Source organism: Mus pahari, chromosome 9 (assembly GCF_900095145.1).
Source record: "Mus pahari chromosome 9, PAHARI_EIJ_v1.1, whole genome shotgun sequence".
NCBI classification, from domain to species: domain Eukaryota; kingdom Metazoa; phylum Chordata; class Mammalia; order Rodentia; family Muridae; genus Mus; species Mus pahari.
The window spans coordinates 54,902,866-54,926,064 of NC_034598.1; the positions used below are offsets into that span (position 1 = coordinate 54,902,866).

At 43.6% G+C, this 23,199-nt stretch overlaps 1 protein-coding gene across 2 annotated transcripts in view; it reads left to right on the forward strand.

Annotated features, from left to right (window-relative positions):
* The window catches only part of Srgap1 (SLIT-ROBO Rho GTPase activating protein 1), a 268,720-nt gene that overhangs the window by 163,246 nt on the left and 82,275 nt on the right, over nucleotides 1-23,199 (forward strand). For both annotated transcript variants that reach the window (XM_021204901.2, XM_021204903.2), the window contains exons 5-6: nucleotides 17,849-18,031; nucleotides 18,509-18,637. In XM_021204901.2, the coding sequence (XP_021060560.1) occupies nucleotides 17,849-18,031; nucleotides 18,509-18,637 (312 nt within the window). The remainder of the gene's footprint in view (nucleotides 1-17,848; nucleotides 18,032-18,508; nucleotides 18,638-23,199) is intronic.

Here is a 23,199-nt window from a genome sequence, read left to right on the forward strand (position 1 = left end):
TATTTCTTTTATCTCAAGGGCACTTTGAGTATTTGGAATCTATATTTCTGTAATGAAAATGAATTCCTTTGAGATGAACTCCAAAAAGGCCTGAGTCTCAGAGCAAAACCCTGAACAGAAAGAAAATAAGGAGGAATGCGCATGTAAAAGATCTCCCACTCTGAAACCCTCACTGAGTACTGCGTCCCCCGTGAAGCCACTTAGAAAGGGGGTTTTCAAAAGTGCTCTACTGAGGTCACGGACAACGAACTGTTCGCATTATGCCTGCCCCCCCCCCTTGGCTGCTACTTGAATGGAGATGGAAAGGTGCAGGTAACATGAGGTTCCCGGTCAGTAACCCCGGAACTGAGTTGCAGGGAAGGTTGGCAGATCTGTCCGGCTTTGTGTTAATACCCCATGACTACAGCTTATAAAGTTAACATTTCATGGATCTGTGATGCAGCTATTTGACAATGGTACGGGGACATATTTTAGGGCACTCCACTAGTTAATGGTGCCCAGTGCCCCTTAGTTTCTGAGAAGAGTTTTCATTTTATTAATGAGATGTGAAAATCACTTATAGCTGGTTCTTCTGTACCACAAATACACAGACACAAATATGACTGTTTAAGTGAACAATATGAACTTATTTCCCCAAAATTATTTGGTTTGAGAATGAAAAAGAACGTGCATATTTTACCAAAATATATATATATTTTTAATACTAAAGAATGTTTCATGCTGAGGATGTTAGGAAACCACAAAGTATTTCACCCAAAGTGTTGTATTCTGGAATACAGAATTGTGGCTTTTAAGTGATTAGACTCTGCTACTGACAGGCATCTTAATTGGGTTTATTTTTATTGGGTAACTAAGCCGTAGGGCTTTGTGTACCATTGTGTCATTCACCAAACTTATATATGGCAATGGCAAAATAGAATACTAGATAGACATAGTACTAACCAGAACATAGAACAAACACTTTTCCTCAATTAATCATCTCAAAATGGGACTAGAAATGATCCTCAGTAGAAAGAAAATAAATCATATAAAGGAAATCAAAATCTAAGTCAATTGTATTTGGCAATCCATTTCAACCTACCTAAATTCACATAATTTCTACCTCATGTGATAGTCTGGATTTAACATGCCCACAGGCTAGTAGATTTTTAGTACTAAATTGGTGTCTAGAAATCCCTTTAATCCCCTCCTTTTGGAAGTAGAGTCCCAGAGTTAGTTCATGGACAGGTTGGAAGTAAAACACAGGGCTTGAATTCACACTAGCAATGGGTTCCTATGAGCTGAGGGCCCCTGTCAGAGCAGGAGACTCTGCCAGCTCAGAGGCTCTCAGAGCTGCAGTTACACACCTTCCTGGCAAGGCCTGAGCTATTTACATAATTAGCTCTTTCAACTCTTCTGGCAGGAAGCTGAGCCAGGGAGACAGAAGTACCTTGCTCCTCATGACAGGAAGTCCCAGGCCAGGCTGAGTCTGTGCTTTTAGCCCACATCTTGTACCTTTTTATTAGGCATTTTACCGCCAAGCAGACCTCAAAGTTGGCCACCATATCTGTGATTTCTTTACTTGTGGAGTCAAAAATAGTCTCCAAACAAGCATGTCTACTGGACAGCTATGGACCTGGTGTTGTGAGCACAGTTCTCCCTCCAGGTGACAGAGTATAGCCTACGTGCCCAACATGTGCATTGCAGTGGGTATCGTAAGTCATCTAGGGATGATTTAAAGTGTATAGGAGGGTGTTCAAAGATCCTCTACAAATGTGTGTCCTTCAAGGTAGAGGACTTGAGCATCCTCACCCAGATTTCAGTACCTATGAGGTCTCGTGGAAGCTGACCCCTGGGGATGATGAACTACCATTATGCACTAAAAGATGGGCAACACCAGCAGACCTCAATGGTGCCAACAAAAGTCTGCAGTGAGGGCTGAGAAGAGCTACAGAGATGAGTCTAACGTAGAATCCCGAGGACATCGCGTCTTCCACTCATGGAGGTGGTAAGACTGAGACGCAGATATCCGGTAAATGGAGCTGCAGGGCCAAAACCCAGAGTGGGGGGAAAAAGCCGAGGTCCATTCACAGGTTTCCCCGTGGAGTCCTATCTAGGAAGAAGATCTGTGTCGGGTGGTTTTGTGACAGTTCTTGGGTGAGGCTACATGGCAGGACTACAGACAAGGTCTGGAGAGATGGATCTGTGGGTAAAATGGCTGAGGTGTTTTATAAAAAACATAAGAGAGAAGAAATATGTTTGGTGGATGTGCAGTCAGGTGTAGGGGAAGGAGGTGCGTCTGTGGGCCCATGCTGAGGCATCCCTTCCCCCTGAGGGAGCAGACACATGATGGCATAGTGTAGAATAGAGGTTATTCGGGGCAGGGGGAGCTGAGTGGAAAAGGTAGAGACAGAGAAAGGCAGAGGGAGAGGGGGAGTTAGCTACAGAGAGATTGGGAGGGCATCTGGCATAGGCTTCTCTTGCCTCCATACACATGCATAGTCACATAAGCACACGATTGTATAGAATTTAAAAAAAAAAGGTTAGATTCCAATCAGAAGCTGGCTGAAAACTCAATGCTTTCTTGCTCAGATCCACAAAGGGCCTTTGCTCTCTCCCTGCCTTTCATCTTCACAACAGAGTGAGAAGCATTCAGCCTGAGACTTAAGAGGATAGGTGTCAAGTTTCAGACCATTGTTCATTAAAAGAAAAGGGTTCCCTTGCTGCTGCAGCAGTGGTCCCATCCCCTTAAAGTGGTGCTGAGTGAGGGCCCAGGAGGCTTTGCTGACTTTAAGAACCGAAGGGTTTTGTGTGTGCTCGGTTTAAGCATTTCGTGAATAAATCGTGTATAAACCCCAGTCACTTGGATGCCTACCACACGTATGCAGCCTGGAAGTCATGAGAGCCATTTCCCTGGAGAGAGCTGTTAATGTGGCAGGTGACTCGGAGCCTCTTCTGTATTTAATGGCCTTTTATCATCATGTTTGCTTCTCCCTTCAACATCCCCAGATGCTCAAACTGCATTGTTTGCCACCAAAGGGGCTGTTTAGCTCCTGCTACCATCTTCAGGGTGGCCCTGGTCGGCGTGGATGCCATCTACAGACAATAGATTAAACATGTGTCCTAGCTCCTCTGAGCTTCCTATGAAAGCGCATGTCAATACTGGAACTTTCCGAAGGGCGCTCCCATTACTGACTTAACTCCACTGACTTGTGAGGCAAGGATTAAGTCTCTCTGTAGGTCAGTTTCTTTGATCCACAAAACAAACAAAAGGAAAGAGACTCCTTTTCTCTCCGACCTCTCCTACGTGGGTAGGAATACACAAGCAGGCATCTCCTCAGCTCGGGCTCTTGTGGACTTGTGAACAGTGACCTTGACTGAGTCTGTGTGGGCTACTCTAACAAAACTCTGGGGTTTCGGAAACAACGGAAAGCCGTTTCTCACTGCTTGGAGACTGAGGGCCACACAAGATCGATGACAGGCATGGGTTGCACTGTCTGGTTAGGGCCTCCTGGTCTGTCTTTGTGGCTCATAGCACCCCGCTGTATTCCTGTGTAATTGGCAGAGCCAGGATAAAAATCCCATTTGTAGGCAGCAATCTCACTTATGACAACCCCGCCCCGTGACTTAATCACTCTATATTCCTCCCAATCCCATGACCTTGGGGGTCAATATTCTAAAATATTAATTTATTTGCAGAGATACAGTCAGGCCACAGCAGATATGAAAGAACAGTGGAATGTTTTATTAATTGCAATAGCATCTATTAAGTGTGCACTGTGCTAGCTACAGTTTTACAAGCTTTGGACTATATTCATTTTCTTGCCACAATAACCTTCTATCTGATTTCTCTTATTCCTGGTTTAGAGATGCCAAAACCAGGAAGCAAGACTAAGCTTTGGACTCAATAGCCTGATTCCTGAGCTTATTATCAAAGCCGCTTATTATCAGATAGAATGGACTGTCTTTAAGACAGTATGCTTGGTTTTGAAGAGAGGGGGGTCTTTGTCATAAGCACACACAAAGGGACTGTGATTTATAGCATGGCAGGATGTAGAGAGTGGAACTATTTGCCATTCACCGAAATCTCCGAATCTGTGCCCTAAGAGAGTGAAATGGAGAGTCCTCAGAGTGTTGTTGCCTCAACTCTAAGACAGGGTTGTCTTTGCTGCATCCAAGTCACACACAGACTGCTTGGGAGGGAGGGACCTCTCGGCACATGTCAGAGTCCTGGGAGCAATGGATAACTCACACACAGTCCTGATGGTGCTGACCCAGGCTGGTGGGGTAGTCCTGTGGGTGGTGTTCAGTCCTCGGATGCATAGATACCTCCCCTCTGGAGGCTGCCTGAAGAAGCCAATACCTCCATCTACTGATAAAGGGCAGGTGGAAAAAAAAAAAAAAAACATCTCACAAAGAGGGGCTATGTTTTAGTTAGAGTTTTACTGCTGTGAACAGACACCGTGACCAAGGCAACTCTTCTAAGGACAACATTTAATTGGTGCTGGCTTACAAGTTCAGAGGTTCATTCCATTATCATCAAGGCAGGAGCATGGCAGCATCCAGGCAGGCATGGCGCAGGAGGAGCTGAGGGTTCTACATCTTAAGTGAAGACTGCTAGCAGGATACTAGCTTTCAGGCAGCTAGGATGAGGGTCTTAAAGCCCACATCCACAGTGACACACCCACTCCAACAAGGCCACACCCACTCCAACAAGGCCACACCCACTCCAACAAGGGCACACCCACTCCAACAAGGCCACACCTCCTAACAGTGCCACTCCCTAGGCCAAGAGTGTTCAAACCATCACAGGCTGTATGAGCGAAAGCACAGTACCGCTGACAAGAATCCCTGCCCCTGTGGGATTGCAAGAACGTTACCCATTCTGTGATCTTAAATTTAAGTGCTGAATAAGCTGGCCTTTAAAAAAGAACTCTAGCCCTGCCTCTTTGCCTGTCTACAATGAAATACTTACGAAAGAAAAGAAAGAAAAACAATTTTGGAGAAAGAGTTTATTAAGTAAAATGATGTTTCGTATAAGAGGCCTCTGATAATTCTAAAGTGAATACATATTTTATTGTACTTCAGAAAAATTACCTTATGTACTGAAAGACTAACAGAAACAATAAAATATCGCATGTCACATATATGCTATATAACGTATATCACTGATGAACTAATATATTAATCCAGTCGAATAGGGCAAGGCTTCTTTGGGATAGAAAGAAGAAGCCTTGAGGAACTTTGGCTGGGTATTCATGCTCGTCAGGCAACCCTGAGAGATGAATAGGACCAACAACCCTTGCCCATGACTCAAACCCTTAAATTAGAAACCATCTCTAATAACTGTTAAGAATAGCACAAGCTCAGATTAACATTAATACGTAGGTTTTCTCTCTTGTTACAAATAGAAACATTTTCTTTCTAATGAGGCATAAAATAATTTATCCTTTTAAAGCTAAATTACCCATTTTTCACTAAAAGGTTTTATTAAAGTAGCAAATTCTTAGAAACTAATTGTAATTAATATTAACGCTTTAAAAATTATTAGTCAGCTTAGCAGTTTCCACATGACTAACGCCCCACTTTAATGCAAAAGTAACAGTAAAAAAAAAAAAACCAGAAGAACATCACGGTTCTGTATGTCAGCCCCACACTGCTAAAGAATACTGGGCTTTGCTCCCTAATGAGCCTTTGATGATTGATCAATAATCAGTTTGAGAGCTAATTAAAGTCACTAGAATGATAGATTTCCTAGAGTATGGTTCATTAATACAACAGCCAGCGAGCAAGACAGCCTGCAGGGTGGGGGCCATTGTTCTTTTCTGGGTGTGTTCTGTGAGACAAAGTAGACGTGTTACAGAATCAAAACCCGCAGAGGATGCTAAAGCAATCTCACAGTGTGGTGGTCTGCCCTCCGGCTCAGTCAGCAGAGGCAGATAATTAGTATATTTTGTTGTTATGCATGTTTTTCCTTGGGACTAACATTTATCAAGAAAAGTAAGAACACACCTTTAGCTACTGGGAACCTGTATTATTTATTGTCCTGGTCTGACTGAGAAATGCCCCCTGGGGTCTCAGATTCTGCTCAGTTGGGGACTCTGTTCTGGAAGGTTTAAGGGGTTCAGCCTGTTGGAGGAAGTATATCCCTAGAGATGGGCTATGGGGGTTGAAGACCACGCAGTGCTTCAGTTCACTGTCTGCTCCGCCCTTGTGAATGACCTGCGGGCTTCTGCTCCCTGCTCCTCCATGCCCGCCGCTTGTCACACTTCTCTCCACGATGAACTCTCTTCCTCCGAAACTGCAACCCGAATAAACTCTGCCCTCTATAAGATCCCTTGGGCAGGCTGTGCTATCGCAGCAACGGAAAGGTAGCTGGTACACGTGTGCTCTTTGATAAGATATGAGTTGTCCCTATCTGAACTTGAACTCAAGATCAGCAGCATTTTAGAGTTAGAAAGGGATATGTGGGCCAACCATGTTCTTTGTCATGGAAAAAGCAAGGAGCCAGCACAGCTTACCAAGGCTTTGTCCCTGAGACACTCCCGCCCTGGGATACCTGACTGGTTCCTGGGCATGGGAAAAAAAGCATTTAGTCTCCAGCAGGGATGACAAAATACAGGCGTGGCCATGATTTTCATACTCGGGGCTCCCCAACTCACAGTGCTTTCAGGTATAATACTTTGACTTTATGATGCCTTGGGAGTGGTCGCTGGAGCTAGGGATTCGGGCAGGAGTAGTGAGCCATTCTCAAAGTCGGTCATTTATACAGAGGAGTAGTGTTATAGTTAGCTGTCAAGCAAACACAGCTGAGAGTTACCCAAGAGGAAAGCCTTGGCTGAGGAACCCGCTAGAGCACGTGGGCCTCTCCGGGGATTGTCCTGGTTGTTGACTGATGCAGGAGGGCCCAGCCCACTATGGGTGGTGGCATCCCCAGGCAGGTGGTCCTGGGCTGTTTACAGAAAGCTAAGTAAGCCTCAGCCTGTGATCAAGTCTGAGAGCAGTCCCCTGTCCCCTGCATTCCTGCTTCAGTTCTGCCTTGTGTGCCTGCCCGGACTTCCTTGAATGGGGGACTGTGATCTGGAAGTATAAGATTAACAAAACCTTTCTTCTCCTAAATTGGATTTCTGGTCTGACTGTCTTATCACAACAGAAAGAAAGCTAGAACAGACAGCCACCAGTTCTCTGGGCTGTGTCTTCAATGTCTGTCTTTTTATAGTTTAGTTTCCTCATCCTGCCATGGCTGCAAAGCATTCATCTCTCTGTCCCCCCAACCCTAAGTTATTAAATAAGCTTGTGGTAGGCGATTTTACCTAAGGGTAGACTAATGTGCTCACCACATTCAAGGTAGCCTGATATATGTTATGGTATCAATAGGTCAGGTTTATTAAATGCATTTATTTGGATTTAGGATATTTTATTAACAATGATGAGCTTCTTGGGATGGGGCCAGACTTAGGTTGAAGAAACGCTAAACTCCTTGTTAATGCCACCCTGTCCAGTTCCTCTGTGTCTTACCTTATTCTCCTTACAGAGGTTCTCAACCTTCCTAACGCTACGATCCTTTAATATGGCTCCTCCTGTTGTGCTGACGCCCAACCATAAAATTATTTTCTTTGCTACTTCATAACTGCAATTCTGTTACTGTTAGGAGATATAATGTAAACATCTGGCATGCAGGATATCTTCTGATATGAAACCCCTGGGAAAGGGTCATTTGACCTCCTCCCCCAAAGGGGTCATGACCCAAAGGTTGAGAATCGTTGCCCGAAGTTCTATTAACAATTCCTTCTGACAGAGCTTTCTACACCTAGAAGTGATGGAGATCAGCTCCCTTCAGTGTTTCCGCCTCTACTTTGCATTTCATCTTTCTTTAGCAAAGGCTCTGAGTTGACTAGCTCTGTGACTTTGGTTCTGTGGGGAGACCTCATGTTGTCCTCCCGGATGAGACCCCAGCATGAGACAGGAAGGCTGAAGTTAAGGCAGATTTTGTTAGTATTGCCAGTACCGACCCCAAACTGCTGTTCCATAGACTGGTTCTTTCCATTAAAGATGTTCATTGTGTAATTACTCCTAAAATGAAGTCCTTAACGCTACGCTGAGACAAATGTAATTATTTTCATAATTTTTATAAGCCCTATAACTTCTTTGGTATTCAGGCTCCCTGTCTTTCCCTGTATTTTGCTTATTTTCTGCATTTCTGCATTGCTCTGTGCTTTGGGAGACTGGCTATCCCTAGCCAGCAGGGTCCAGAGTCCCAGGCAATGTCTTTTGTTCAAAGGATTTGTGTGAATTCTAAGTCTAATCTGGTGATAAACTCAGACTGTCCTGCCGAGTCCACCTCAGCGGAGTCATAGTGCACTATAAATTTCCTTTGATAAACTCACTTCGCAGACGATCTCTCATCCTGCTGGGTCATTCAGCTTGGTCCGTTCGCTCATTAAAAAAGTAAAATGGCTAAGAAATTCTTAGCATCTGAGGTGCTTATAAAAAGGTAAGGGGGAGAAGGAAGATGTTTTTGTGGAGGTGTAGTCAGATATGGGGGAAGAGGGTGCCTCCCGGGCCCATGCTAAGGCATCCCTTCCCCCTGAGGGTCCATATAGTATACATGACAGCATACTATAGAATAGCATTTATTCAGGACATGGGAAGGGGAGTTGAAGGGATAATAGAGGCAGAGAAAGGCAGAGAGAGAGAGAGTAGAAAAGTAGAGAAGTAGAGAAGTAGAGGCCAGCCATGAACATGTGGGGGGGGGGAATAGGGAGAGAGTGAGTGGGAACAAGAAGGCAAGAGCAAGGCGGGGGGGGGGGCAAGTAGCCCCTTTTATAGTGAGTCAGGCATACCTGGCTGTTGCCAGGTAACTGTGGGTCAGAGCTTAGAAAAAAAACGCTAATAGCGTACACTTACGTGAAAATACTCCTCATCTCGCTCTTTTTACCCCTTTGGAAATTTACCCCCAGTTGTGGAGAAGTCATCGCTTAGTATCAAACTGAGTCATGTTACAGACCTTCCTTCAGATCTCGGCAGCTGGCATCTACCCAGTAGCCCTTCTGTCAGCTGGTCTTCGGTGGTGTTAGTTAACACATGTAATGTCCCCACAGCCCTGAACAACAAATAATATTGTAATTTTACTAAACAGAGAAGAAGTTGGAAGACAATTTAGATTATGTAGGGGGAAAATAAAAGCTTTATTTCAATCCTTAATGATCTGGATCTATAAAGCAAACCTACAGAAACAAACATACAGAAAATAAAACCAAAGCAGATAAAGTTATTAACCTGTGGGTCCACGAGAGGTATGTAGAAGGCTCACAGTTTAAACTTCAACAGCATCTCTGGAGGGAGCAGAGGGCCGTGTATAGTTCTGGAGCAAAGGGGCCATGTGCAGTTCTGGAGTAGAAGTAGATGGTTTCCTGAGGAGATGAATGAGCCTGCAGGACAGATGACAGCGGGGAACAAAGGTCACCTGCACTCCAGTGTGACGTTTGACATTTTCTGCAATGTGAATTTCATCTTATTGGTTGAAAATAACCAGAAGATAAAAGGCAAATGTGTTCCCTCTCCATGGGTTCACTCTGGACAGAAGGACAAACTCTACAGGAAAGACTTTCCCACCTTTCTCTCTCCCCCAGATTTGCACTCCGTTGGAAATATCAACGGACTTGTTCACTGTGTTGTTTATTCTGAGCATTGTCTCTTGCCTAAGATCACACAGCGTGTAAGTACAGAAGCAGGATTGGAACTCAGGCATTTTATCCTATGAGTCTGAGCTCATAACTAAGTGATTTCTCCTACAAAAGTTACTTGGAAAACACACGGTTTTGCAAGTTGATTTTTTTTTTTTTTAAAAACCCCAAAGAGGCAGAGAGGCTCCGGGAGAGGGGGTAGGTTTAGGACAGTTTACCACCATGATAGTCCTACTGCTGGTTGCTTGTAACTTAGCCCCCAGCAACTTGCCTCAAGGCCAGAAATGCTAATGGGAAATGCAGTCTTGGGGTACTTGAGTGGGAGGTAGGGACTGTCTAGCGTTCATGCTGAGAGCTGGTTTCTTCTAACTTTATATTCTTTATATAAATGAGACACTTCCCCCTCGCTCTTCTGAGTGGGCTTCCAGAGCTAAATATAAACTAATGAAGAAGAACCCTGAGAATCCTTCATCGCCTAACTCCCATTCAGCCAACCTTGACGTCCACACTGCCCACTCCCACCTGCATGTATTGCAGGCCCCTGTTTGCTTTACAGTATGGGTGGGCTTGCCTGTGCCCGCCCCAGTCAGTCCTCTCTGGCCACAAGCCCAGAACAGCCTGGAATGAAGCTGCCATTAAGTAGATGTATATAAGCCTGCATATGCTGACCCCCAAAACCTGCTCCGATAGCTACTTAGTTTTATAGTTAACTGTTAACCATCTGTTGAACAGGGAGCTGATTATGGGTGTACACTCCAGAGGGGCTGGGAGCTTTTCCAGAACACGAGGGAAGGTGTTTTGTGAACGTGTGGATGTCTGTGCAGTGCCTTCCTAGAGCTCCTCTGTGACCTGTGTGTGCGTTTTGAAGAGGTCTCAGCCGGCCTAGGTGTCGGTATGAAACAATCAAATGCACCTTTGCCGATGGGTTTTTGCTGTGCCTCTCTGTTCCAGAGCTGGATCATGAGCCAAAGCCTCTGTCTTCCCGCTCTATCTCGCCGTAGAACTTGTAAGGAAGGAGGGCTACCCACACCGCCCTCTGCTCCGTGTGCTCCCGTTTACTCTTCACTTTGACCAGGATGGGCAGGGCTCAAGGAAGCTAAGGAGCCTGCGCAGTCCCCGAAAGCTGTGTTCTTCCCCGTGGTTGGCCCCTTTTACCAAAGATGAGAAGGCTCAGGATGGCAGGGGAAGGGTTGAGGCACCGGCAGCCAAGCGCTCTTTGAAAAGGGGCCGCAGTCACCTGGTCTCACAGTGTGCCCGAGTGGAGGCCATACGCAGGAGGACAGACTCAAGGACAGGCTGAAGCACCATAAGCTCCTGGAGGAACCAGGCTTCTTAGCTATAGTTTCCAGGGGTACCTCAGTGGTCCTCCTTCACCTTGGACCACAATGCTTCCTGGGAAATAACAGTGATGGCGTCCACCCTGATGGTGCTGATAGAATGACGACTTGAGAAAGTCAGTTATAACTGGAGTGTGTGTGTGTGTGTGTATGTGTGTGTGTGTGTGTGTGTGTGTATGTCTATGTATCTATGTATGACAGGTATGTGTATGACACTGTGTGACTGTGTATGTGTGAGAGTGTGTGTGATGGTGTGTGTATGTCTGTGTGTGTATGTCTATGTATAAGAGTGTGTGGTGGTATGTATGTGTGAATGTGCATGTGTGTCAGTGTTTGTGTTAGAGTATATGAGAGTATATGAGAGTATATGTGTGTGTGTGAGTGTGTGTTTAAGTATGTTTGTGAGTATATGGTGTGTATGTGGTGAGTGTGACTGTGTGAGTGTGTATGTGTGTGAGTGTGTGTGAGCGTGTGTTTATGTGTGAGTATATGGTAAGTGTGTGTGTGGTGAATGAGTGTGTGAGTGTATATGTATAAGTGTGTGTTAAGTATGTGTGTGAGCATATATGTGTGTGTATGTGTGTCTGTCTGTCTGTGTCAGTGTGTGTGTGTGACTATGTGCTAGAGTGTGTGTGGTTGTGTATGTATGAGAGTGTGTGTGAGTATATATGTGTGTGGATGTACATGTGTGTCAGTGTGTGTGTGTGACTGTGTGTGTGGCTATGTATGTATGAGAGTGTGTGAGTATACATGTGTGTGGATGTGCATGTGTGTCAGTGTGTGTGAGACAGTGTGTGTGATAGTATGTATGTGAGTGTGTGCTTATATGTGTGAGTATATGATGAATATGTAAGTGTATGGTGAGTGTGAGTTTGTGTGAAAGTGTATGAGGGTGTGTGTGCTTTAAAAAATAAACCTCTACCTTAAGTTGTTGACACAAAATGCCAAAACCTGTTTCTCAGCAGTGGGCTGTGGAGTTAGGAAACACTGTCGTGAGCATATTCAGTGTCATATTCTTCCTCTGCCAAGCCACTACACATTCTGTCCCGGGTAACTCTTCATGGTGGCGTGAATGACAAGTACCCCCCACCCCCACCCCCCCGCATAGGCTGAGGCATTTTAACTTGTGTTTCCCTGGTGGTGGCTTCATTTGGAGAGGTTATAGGGAGATGTTGCCTTGCCAGAGACGACACTGGTGGTCAGCTCTTCATATCACTTGTATGTGCGCTCGCTCTCTCTCTCTCTCTCTCTCTCTCTCTCTCTCTCTCTCTCTCTCTCTCTCCTCTCCCCCCTCTCTCCCTCCCTTCCACCCTCTCTTCCTCCCTTTCTCCTCTCCCTCCTTCCCTCCCTCCCTCTGTTTCTCGCTCCCCCTCTCCTTTCCTCCCTCCCTCTCTCCCTCTTGTTTGTGCTTGAGTTGAAGATGTGATCCCTGAGACCTCTGCTCCTGCCTCCATGCATGGCTGGTTGCTGTGTCTCTCCTGCTGTCATAGACTCTTACCTCTCCGGAACCCTAAGCAAAATTAAACTTTTCCTTCCATCATTCTCTTCTTGATACGGTGTTTTATCACAGCACCAGAAAAGTAACGGACACACCACCTTTCACAGGCGGTTTTGAAACATTTGTCTTAACCCTGGTCTAATCTCAGGTGCTTAATCGTGTCCAGGAATGAAAACATGCAGGCACGTACGAAACATTTAGTGAGCATCTGTGAAATGAATGAGCAAGCTACAAAAGGGGCTCCTGCCCTTCATTCATCGAACCTACAAAAGGGGCTCCTGCCCTTCATTCATCGAACGTTTCCATTGGCTCCATTGTTTCTGAGATAGAACTAAGAATCCGAAGGCATATGGGATTCGCTTGTTGGAGCCCTATCTGATTTTACAAGAAAGGCCCTGGTACCCGATGGCATATGGAACCCTGTGGCCCATGGCAGGCAGTCTGTGTGCCGTCAGTGAGTGAGTCTAGATAGTTGGAAGAAAAAGATTTCTCTGCCCATAGAACAGGAAATGGGATTTAAGGTTGCCTTGGAGGATGGGTCAGAATGTTAGCAGGAAGAAAAATAAAGATATCTATCTCATAATAGTGTCTAGCAGGATTAGCAAAGTGCTTAAAGCAATGTCTATCAGGTCGTGAGCACTTAATAATGCTTAGCAGACCAAATACACATAGGTGTACATGCATCTCTCTGAATTGATGGTGATGTGCTATAAATATGGTATACACATATATGATATGCTCGGTGAAGTTTATTACTTGTTGGCACACATTTTGGAATCCACAATAGCTGTGTAAGGACAGTGGGGTATTAAATGGTCTTTACCCTTAGTAGTTAGTGATCTGTCCTTCCAATCTGTGCCTTTTAACTTCTGAGCCACAAGTCAAAAAGTAGAAACGATAGCTTAAATCCACTGATCTTCCCCAACATGCATGTAGTTTTTAGATGTGTAATAACTTCTCATATAGAATATTAAGATACAGCTCGTGTAATTTAATTATTATTATTGTGACTTAAAATATGAGAATAGTATTGATTAAATGACATGGACCTTTCAACATGAGACCAATCAATAGTATGAGTACAAAGGATATGATGTAAAATTCCCCAGTCTCATGAAAACACCCATAGTGAGGGCCAGGGAGATGGCTCAGTGGCTAAGGTCTGAGTAAAAATTCCCAGATCCCACATAAAAGCTCAGGTGTGGTCACACATGTGCCTATAACCCTCCACTGCGGGGAACAGAGATCTTCCTTCTGCCTTCCAGTCAAGCTCCAAATTTCCCGAGAGCCCCTGTCTCAAGGAAATAGGAAGCAGGTAATAGAACAGGACACTGGATGCGTCCTCTGGTCTTCATGTATGCACCTGCACATACACATGCCATACACACGTGCATGCACACACACACACACACACACACAGCAGACACACAAATATATAGAAATAAAAATCAATTCCTGATTTTGGAATTGGAGGGTCGCCTTCTCCTGGACTACACTTTTCCTGCCATTCAGGAATAATAATTCGAGGATCCTAGGTGGAGAATTATGCATGAACTGTCAGCAGGAATGGATCCAAATAGGAAAATGTGCTCTGAGACTACATTGGGATGGATATGTGTCCGTGGGGCCATTTGGTATGCAAAGGATGTGTTTGCATTAGCTGAAGGAGACGTTGATTTTTTTCCCCCCTTCATAGTACAGGTTTCAACTGTACCTCAAAAATATAAAGGCTCTTTTTCCCCCTCTGAAAAACAAGAGAGTCTGTCTGCCATTTAAACTGCAAATGCATTTGACTTCTGTCAGCTTACATTTTGGATCATGCAATTTCTACTTGTGTTCATTATCTGCAATTAGAAATTCTCAAAAGGTTTTGAGGACTTTTTTTCTCCCAATCTTTCTTTTTTAAAAAAAAATTCAGCCATCTTAACATTTAAGAGAAGAGCAGAAATCCCAAGTCGAACTGGAAAACCAAACAAAGGAAGTTATTCATTGGACTAAGTAAAGTAACCCTGAGCTATCCATCATACTAAGGCCCCACTGCGGTATGATATGGTCTGATGATGCCTGCCCTCAATGTATGCTATGTTATAATAGTTCAGACTCAAATGCGCTCCTTTTAACACGCATCACCCTGGCAGGCGGCTCAGTCTACTTTCTTGTACACTAGACTTAGTTTGTACAAATTGCTGGTTTATCCTCACCCTCAGTAGCCAGATAGCACAAGACTTAGGAGGGGAGGTCTTTTCCTTAGTGGAGGATTAAATAGAAATTCTCAGGTGCCCACTGCTGTCTGGGCTGTGTCTCCCTCCAGTCGAGTGGGTGTTGTTATTTCTAAGTTCATATTAGCAAGGAAAGTAGAGAGCTGAGCAACTGAGCGGATCGTGTGTGTGTGTGTGTGTGTGTGTGTGTGTGTGTGTGTGTGTGTGTNTGTGTGTGTGTGTGTGTGTGTGTGTGTGTGTGTGTGTGTGTGTATGGGGTGCTGGTTCCTGTGATTTTAGAATAGAACTTGCACCGGGGAGCCTAAATGGGGTGTGGGTTTTCCCCGGGCAGGGAATATAAACAGAGGCAAGCCTTGAAAGGCAAGGTGTATAGTAGCTCATTGACTGCTGTTTGGCCAGCTGCAGGGTAGCTCCCTTCTCATTCTCCGGCTGCCCAGCCGCTTCCTGATACTATTTTCTTTGCCTTTAAACTAGAGAGGCCAACCAGGCTCCCCTCCAGACCCAGTAATTACCAAAACCAGACAACTTCCCAATAGCCCACGGGTCAGCAGAAGTCGCAGTACTGCATAGCCAAGCCTTCCTCCGGTTCACAGTTAAAGAGATGACCACAGTAGTGGAAAGGAATACTCCCCACCAGCCCCAGGGTGCACTCCTCCACTCATCCCGGGAGCGTGCTGTTGGACCACAGGGACTTGTTCAATTCCTGCCTTTCCTGCTAACCCAGAGAATAGCAATTTTGCACGGCTCAAGTTAAATGAATTTATTTGTTCTTACCCAGGTTTCAGCCTATTTTAAAACCCATCTTTCCAAATGAGGAAAGGAAAGCTTATTACTTTAAAGCATTGCTTTTGCCTCAACTTCTTAACAGCTACACCTCTGTGAAATCGAATCTGGGTAGCTTTGTTATTTACAAGAGAAGTAAAATCTGCCCTCTGCGATTGCAGACCCATCCCAGGCAAAGTGGAGTGCCACGTCTAAATGTGTTGTTTCTCTTAACAAACACAATTGTGCACAAAGTACAAGGCTTCAGAGTATTCCCAGGTTCCTAACCCTACATGTTGAAATTATATGGAAAAACCTATCATTTTCAGGGGAAATTTCCTAAAACTTGACTACTACTATTCTTCTATAGGTAGGAGTGCAAAGATTTTAATTAGATATTATAGGGGTAATTAAGGTCAAGACTGGAGAGCAGGTGTCCTGGTTGAGAGCACTTACAGCTCTTGCAGAGGACCCCACTTCAGTTCCCAGCACCCACAAAAGACAGCTTATGCCTGCCTACGATTCTAACTCCAGGAAGATTTGATGCTGCCAGCCTCTTTGGGCAGCTGCACATGTAATAAACAAACAAACAAATAAATAAAAAGTTTTAATTTAAAGAGTAGTGCATACCTTTATTATCCGGGAAGATATTTATTAAATAGCTAGGCTAGTTATTTACAGTACTTTGAGAGATTAGAGATAGGCTTGTTTTTTGCTTTTTGTTTTTTAAATTAAAGAGTATATACTTAGCAGTGTATTTCAAAGTCACAAAACAAGAGAAAAAAAAAAAAAGTGCGTGTTCTCTAAGACTGTGGTTTTACCTTAGGAAAACTGTCCCAGGAAGTAGGATACGAATTTGTCCGTGAACATTTTTGTAGCAGTAATGTAACCAAAGTTTTAAATAATCGAAGATTTAGTATGTGAGTTTATTGTACCTAGAGAAAAAAATATATTATAAAGCCTTCACGTTCCATAACATAATGTTCCAAAACATAAATGTCCTGCAGTTTTACTAACACACTAATTGCATGTATTGTTCCCAAGACAGCCTGCACACCAAGGGTTTTAGTATAGCCTGATCCTAACATGGCCAACAGATTAAGTATGCAAAGTCATTCAGGAACACTGAACAGGCTCAAATTTACATGTTAGAGGAATATTCGGTGATTCAAAATGGAGAGAAGACTCAGTCAGTGCAAGCATGAATACCTTAAGTTCAGCCCCCAGAACCCATGCAAATCTTAAAAGGTTAGCCACGAGAGGGAGGAGGGCTGGGGTGGCCACGGAAGGGGGAGGAGGGTGGGGTGGCCATGGGATGGGGGAGGAGGGCCAGGGCAACCACAGGAGGGAGGAGGGCTGGGGCGGTAGATCCCTAAAGCTCATTGGCCGGTCAGTCTACCCAAGTCTATGAATTGTAGGTTTGGTAAAAAACACTGTCTCAAAAGAATAAGGGCAGGAAACACATGAAAGAAAAGCACTCACCCGATTCTGGTCTCCACACACATGAATACACAACACACACACACACAAGCACACACACACACTCACAAGCACACACACACTCACAAGCACACACACACTCACAAGCACACATATACACACTTGCAAGCATGCTCATCTCCCCGCACCCATTCTAACAAGTACTGCACCACAATATATTTATTGTAAAACACATTAAAATGTACATATTGGTTGATCCCAAACTTTAACTGGATAAATACTATGTGGCATTTTTAAAATGAAGGGTATGTGTATGTCTGATCACAGGAAAAAGACCAGACTGTATACTGGTATCATTCTTGTTTTCTGTCTATTTTGTTAAGCCCTTTTCCATGCCATTTACTTTTCTACGTTGAATATAAAGTATTACTTTGTGGTCAGAAAACCCATTTTTATACAGCACTTATGTATGAACCCTCATATTCATGTGGGTATTTTGACAAATAGATTTTGTTCAAGAACATTCCTTAAGGAATCTACTAAGATGGAGTTCGGGTTAGACTAAAACTTATCCATGAATAGACAGCTTGTGCTTCCAATTCCTAACGCGAAACACTTTTGCACTTAAGAGAACTTTGCGAGTGCGTGGAAAAGCACACATAAGCCTCTGTAGGTCGGTTGTTAGCAGAGATGGGTCCCCTAGGCATCTCTTTCTGGCAGGTGAATCTGCATATTTGTTGGGCTGATGTGGAAGCAGGAGGCCATAATTCATCTATTTTACTAACAGTCTGGCTTCCCCCTCCCCCCCACCCCACCCCCAGTGATGATATTTTTAGCATGCACACCTTATAATGATCCCATTCCCTCTGAAAACCACAGGCAGACATCTTTTTTTTTTTTAACAATTTGGGTCCCTTCTTTCCACAGGTGATGAAAACCTACCACATGTACCACTCAGAGAGCCTCAGCGCGGAGAGCAAGCTGAAAGAAGCCGAGAAACAGGAGGAGAAGCAGATAGGGAGATCCGGCGACCCGGTCTTCCACATCAGGCTGGAAGAGCGGCATCAGCGGCGGAGCTCTGTGAAGAAAATTGAAAAAATGAAGGAAAAGGTAGGTTAGAAATAAGTTCCAGAGCCCTGGGACCCTTGTCTGAGGAGACGGTACAGTCCCCAAAGCTCTGGTAATAGCAGCAACAGACACACGAGGCGAATCACTACGAGAAGACGTGCATTTCCTCCCATGGGAGCGAGGATTGTTTAAGACACATAAAATTATGTCATGACAGCTGGACATCATTTTGTGGTGAGTGCCAAGTATTCCGTGCAAATCCAGACAACTGGGATTTTTAACAAAGAGAGTTCAGTGAAAATGGGCCCAGAGCCCAAAAGCATGGTTGCTATTCCCAGAGACGGGGAACTTGAGTTTGTTAGTTAAATCACATTCGAAATGGACTTTCCCCCAAGGGCCTAAAGGGTCGTTTTTATATGTGGAATAAATTGCTGAGATTAATGAAAATCTGTGTGTGTTTCTGTCTCATTGAGACGACTTTGCTTTCTCTCCTGATGCCCGTGTCTTCTTCATTACCAGAGACAGGCAAAATATTCAGAAAATAAGCTGAAATCGATCAAAGCACGCAACGAGTATCTCCTAACACTTGAAGCAACCAACGCCTCCGTGTTCAAGTATTACATCCACGATCTTTCAGACTTAATCGATGTAAGTACCCGAAGGCTTGGATACAGCAGCTATCTATCGTTCGGTAGTGAGGAAAGTGCCAGTGTTGGTTGGAGTCACGCATTTTATGTAATGCTCAAGAAGAAGGACCAACTGTGAGATGTATGTGAAAAAGCGCGGTCCTAAAGCTGATAAAAAGCAAATTGTTGAATTCCGTGAGGTGTGAAGCTGTGTTCCTGGTAGACGCAGACAGAGAGAATACAGTGTGGCTTTGAAATGATGCTGTACCACGGAGCTAAGGGTATGCATTGACTTGAACTTACTGAGGCTGGGATCATGAGCAATAGATCATAGCCCTAGCATGTGGGATTCCCCGAGTTTGATTCCCTAGCACTACAGAAAGCAAAATAAAAGAAGAAACTCGAAGAAGCCACAACCCACATAGTGTCCTTACTATCTGAAATTCAGTACTTATTCATTTTTATGTGCATGAGTGGTTTTGCCTCCATGTATGTATGTCCAGCATGTGTGTGCCTGGTGCCCTCAAAGATGAAAGGAGGGCATCAGATGCCCTGGAACTAGAGATAGACAGCTGTGGGCCACCATGTGGGTGATGGGAATGAACCTAGGTCTTCTACCTAGAGCCCCAGTGTTCTTAAATGCTGAGCCTCCTCTATCCCTACCCTCTGGAATTCAAAGCAGAGAAGACAGAATGACTTCATGGTGACTTCTTTATTAGGGTCGTGGTAAATCCAGTGAAGCTAAACAGAGTATAGGCAAGCCACATTAGTCATAGGAGATACTGTACAAAAGCAGTCATTACAGCTCTCCAAACATATATCCTCAGTCCCAGTCCACCATTGATTCTTTCATCAAAAGAACACATACAGACTGGCCCAGTTATTATGCTAGCACCATAGGAAATTACAGAGATGCCACAGATAAAACGCCCGCGCCTCCAGAGGCCAGTAGAAAGACATGGAGTAGCAATTGCACAGTGAAACCATGTGCATGCCCACGTGAGCAGAGCAAGAGCGGTCCTGAGCTGGCCCCATACCCACACACCTGGCTTTGCACTGGTTAGGTCAGTTTTATGATATCATATTATTATAGTTTGTTATAGATTATAATACTCGAAAGTTACAGAAGTTTAAAGCAACTTTACTTGTTGAGGGTAAATTTAAGTTGCTGTGTCACTATTTCAGGACCACTGTTGGGGTCTTTTTTTTGGAATTATTTAATGTATGTGTAGATGTGTCTGTGTTGGTTGGTTGTGTGCACCATGTGCATGCAGTGACTGGAGAAGCCAGAAGAGGGCGTCAGATGCCCTGGAGCTGGAGTTACAGGTGGTTGTGAGCCACCATGTGGGTCCTAGGAACTGAACTCAGGGCCTGTGCGAGAGCAACCACCCTCTAGCCTCTAGTTTGAGACTCTTTTTTTTTTTTTTTTTTTTTTTTTTTAAAAAAAAAACAAAAGATTCATTGGTAGAGAAAAATGTGTTGCCCCATTTTTTACTTAAGTCATGAAACAAGCTTATGTCACAATGTTATTACAGAGAATATTATAAGGAACAGAGAGAGCTTATTTTCCCCTTTTGTTATAAACATTTCAGTCAAGTACCTGTTATTGTTGTTCTTGTTGTTGTTATTATTGTGTTGTTGTGTTTAAAATGCAGAAATTTTATTGTTGTTTTTAATACTTTTTTTCAACACTGATGAAGCACTGCTTTGGTTTCTGTAAGACAGATGCTAGCTAGATTCCTTCGATAAAGATACTGTTTAGGCTTCCAGAATAAAAATAATTTCATCTCTGTATTTTCAAACTGTAAGGTTTCTACAAAGCATCTGAAACATAGGAGAATGTAATTCCATCTCACTTCTCCCCTTGCTTTTTTGCTTATTTAGTAGCTATTTTAATAGTCAATTAGAGGACAGGGCTAAGCCAATTTCAACAAGAGAAAAACATGCCACATATTGCAAAGGATTTCTTTCGTGCCTACCACGTACTGATTCAGCTTTGGGCATGCCTTTTCTGGGTTGGTTTGGGGTCATTGGTTAGTCAGTGCTTGGGATCCAGTGCAAGGCCCTGCAAATGCTGGGTGGGCACTTCACAGCTCTCTACACCCAAGTTCCTTGGTACATACTATATAAATATGTCCAGTGCATATATATTTATAAACTCATGCTGGGGTTTCTGGGATAGAGCCAAGTGCTCATAAGTCATGTGTGCTCCATGCTCAGTCTACAGTTTATAGTGTTTACTGGGGTGAAAGAGTTCGGTATCAGCTCCCTCAAGCATCAGTCTTGACACTGAACATTCATCAGTAAACAAAATGAAGTCCTTACTGTTGTGCTTCTTAAATGTGTGTTGAGAGACAAACTACAAGTGAATTGGTATGTATGTGTATCTGGGTGTGTGTGTGTAAGACAGACAGACAGACAGATGTGCACATATTTAAAGGAAGTGCTGATCGTATAGTAAAGAAACATAAGATAGCCAGGCATAGTGGGGCACACCTTTAGTCTCAGTACTAGGGTGGCAGAGGCAGGTGGATCTCTGTGAATTTGAGGCCAGCCTGGTTTACATAGTGAGTTCCAGGGCAGTTGAAACATCTGGACATAGTAAGTCCCTGCTCTTTTCATATGGGTTCTAGCAATCCAAACTCTGGTCGTCACGCTTGAGCAGCGAGCACCTTGCCTAATGAGCCATCTCCCCAGACCCCAGACTAAGACACTTTTAACCTCCAGATCTAATTGACTCTGCTCTAAATAGATAACCCTTAAATGTGCCAAGTGATTTTCAGTTTTTTCAAAAGTTAGACTTTTAAAAATGTGAACAATTTCCAAAAGACGTGACTTAAACCTGAAGTTTGAAAGAAATGATTTGAAGTTGGTTTGCTGTCGGAGTCTGAGGAAACCACGTGCTCTAGCTGAAGAAAATAACTTTTCTGATCTTTGATTCTTTTTTTTAAAAAGCGATGGACATTCTAAAATGGCCACTTATTTCGTAGGATCCCACTTTGCGTATATAATAGTGATCCTAAAACCCATTACGTTTGACCCCCCCTGGTAGGAAAGAAACAGTTTGATTATTATGCAAAGGTTTGTGTTGTGTGGGCTTATTTAACAATGTACATTTTATTCTGAGCTATCTGATGTTAATGATATTAATGGGGAAAATTGCTATGTCTCCAACGAGAGGAAGTCAGGGACAGTGTCTTTAATGCACAGTTGAAATGACATGAAAGGCGGTAAATGCATCTCAAGAAGTCAGAGCATTATAAAATCAGAGAATTGAGGCGGAGGCCTTTTTATACAAATCTTTAGTTCCTACATCTTTAATATCCAACATCCATATCTAACAAATTTGCTCTAATGGATGGTCATAAGTAGGCCTATTCATAAGACAAAAGAGTCAGGGATTTTTCCATAGAATATGTATTTTTAATTATTTTATCAGTACAAGACAAGCACATGCATTGCATAGAAAATTTAAAAGACTGCAAGCCGTGATAAAAGCATCATCGTGTTCTACATCCGAGATTATCACTGATACAATTCAGACTCGCTGTGCCCACACACACGTGCACAGGCTACACAAGGAAGTTATGAAATCATATTTTCCATACTGTCTACCCTGCCCTTGCCCCCACTAATGGCTTCCATCCTCCTGTCTCAGTGGAGTTTTGTTTCATTTAATAACCAGGCTGCCTTCCCACTTCCCACCCCAAAACTGTGTTTCATTAAACAATCCTTGTTGTGTCCCCATCACGCCACGCTGAGGGTCATGCAGGATGCCTCCCGTGGGAAATGTAGACCTTCATTAGATCTTTTCTTACTTGACAGAACACTTGCTGAGGAGACATGGACAGATATGCATAGAAGCCCCTGCTTCTAGGTTTGTCTGGTCACCTCTCTGTCTAGTACGTCACTGTGTCTCTGCACCCACTTTATGTTTTCTACAAGATGAACTTTAAGGAAAGGCTCACTGAGTTCAAACTGACCACTTCGCAGGAGGCTACCTTGTGAATGATGCGCTGCAGCTTACGTAACGGCTGTGGTTTATCTCCCCAGTAGCTGTGTTAAAATCAGTCTAGAGCTGTGACTCGGATTCCCCAGTGCACAGTTACATGCTTTCCCCTTAGAACAGACAAAGATATTGTAAAGTCTCTCAAGTCTGGATTTTGTGAAGAAATAGCGATTCAGAAGTTGACGACACCCTGAACCATAATTTACTTTTCGTTAGCAAAATCCTTCCTTAGGATATAAATAAATAATGTAAATCAAAGGAAATTAAGTTCTCTTTGATATAATTTAGCACTTCAGATTAATCATTTTAAATATATATCAATGATGCCCTGATTAATTCAATATCTTCCTTTTAACTGCTAAGGCTAAAAACTTTAATAATCAGTGCAAAACTCTCATAGAGCTGTTCAAATCTTTTTTTAAAAAAAATCTTTTGGAGATTTTTGGATGCTTAAAAATTATTTAATGATGTAATTTTTCTGTCTTGAATGAGTGTTGCCTTTATTCATCAATATCTGAATTGGTAAGTCTGTTCTTCCTCTTTCAGAAATGCCTTTCAGAACAGGAAAATCTAAT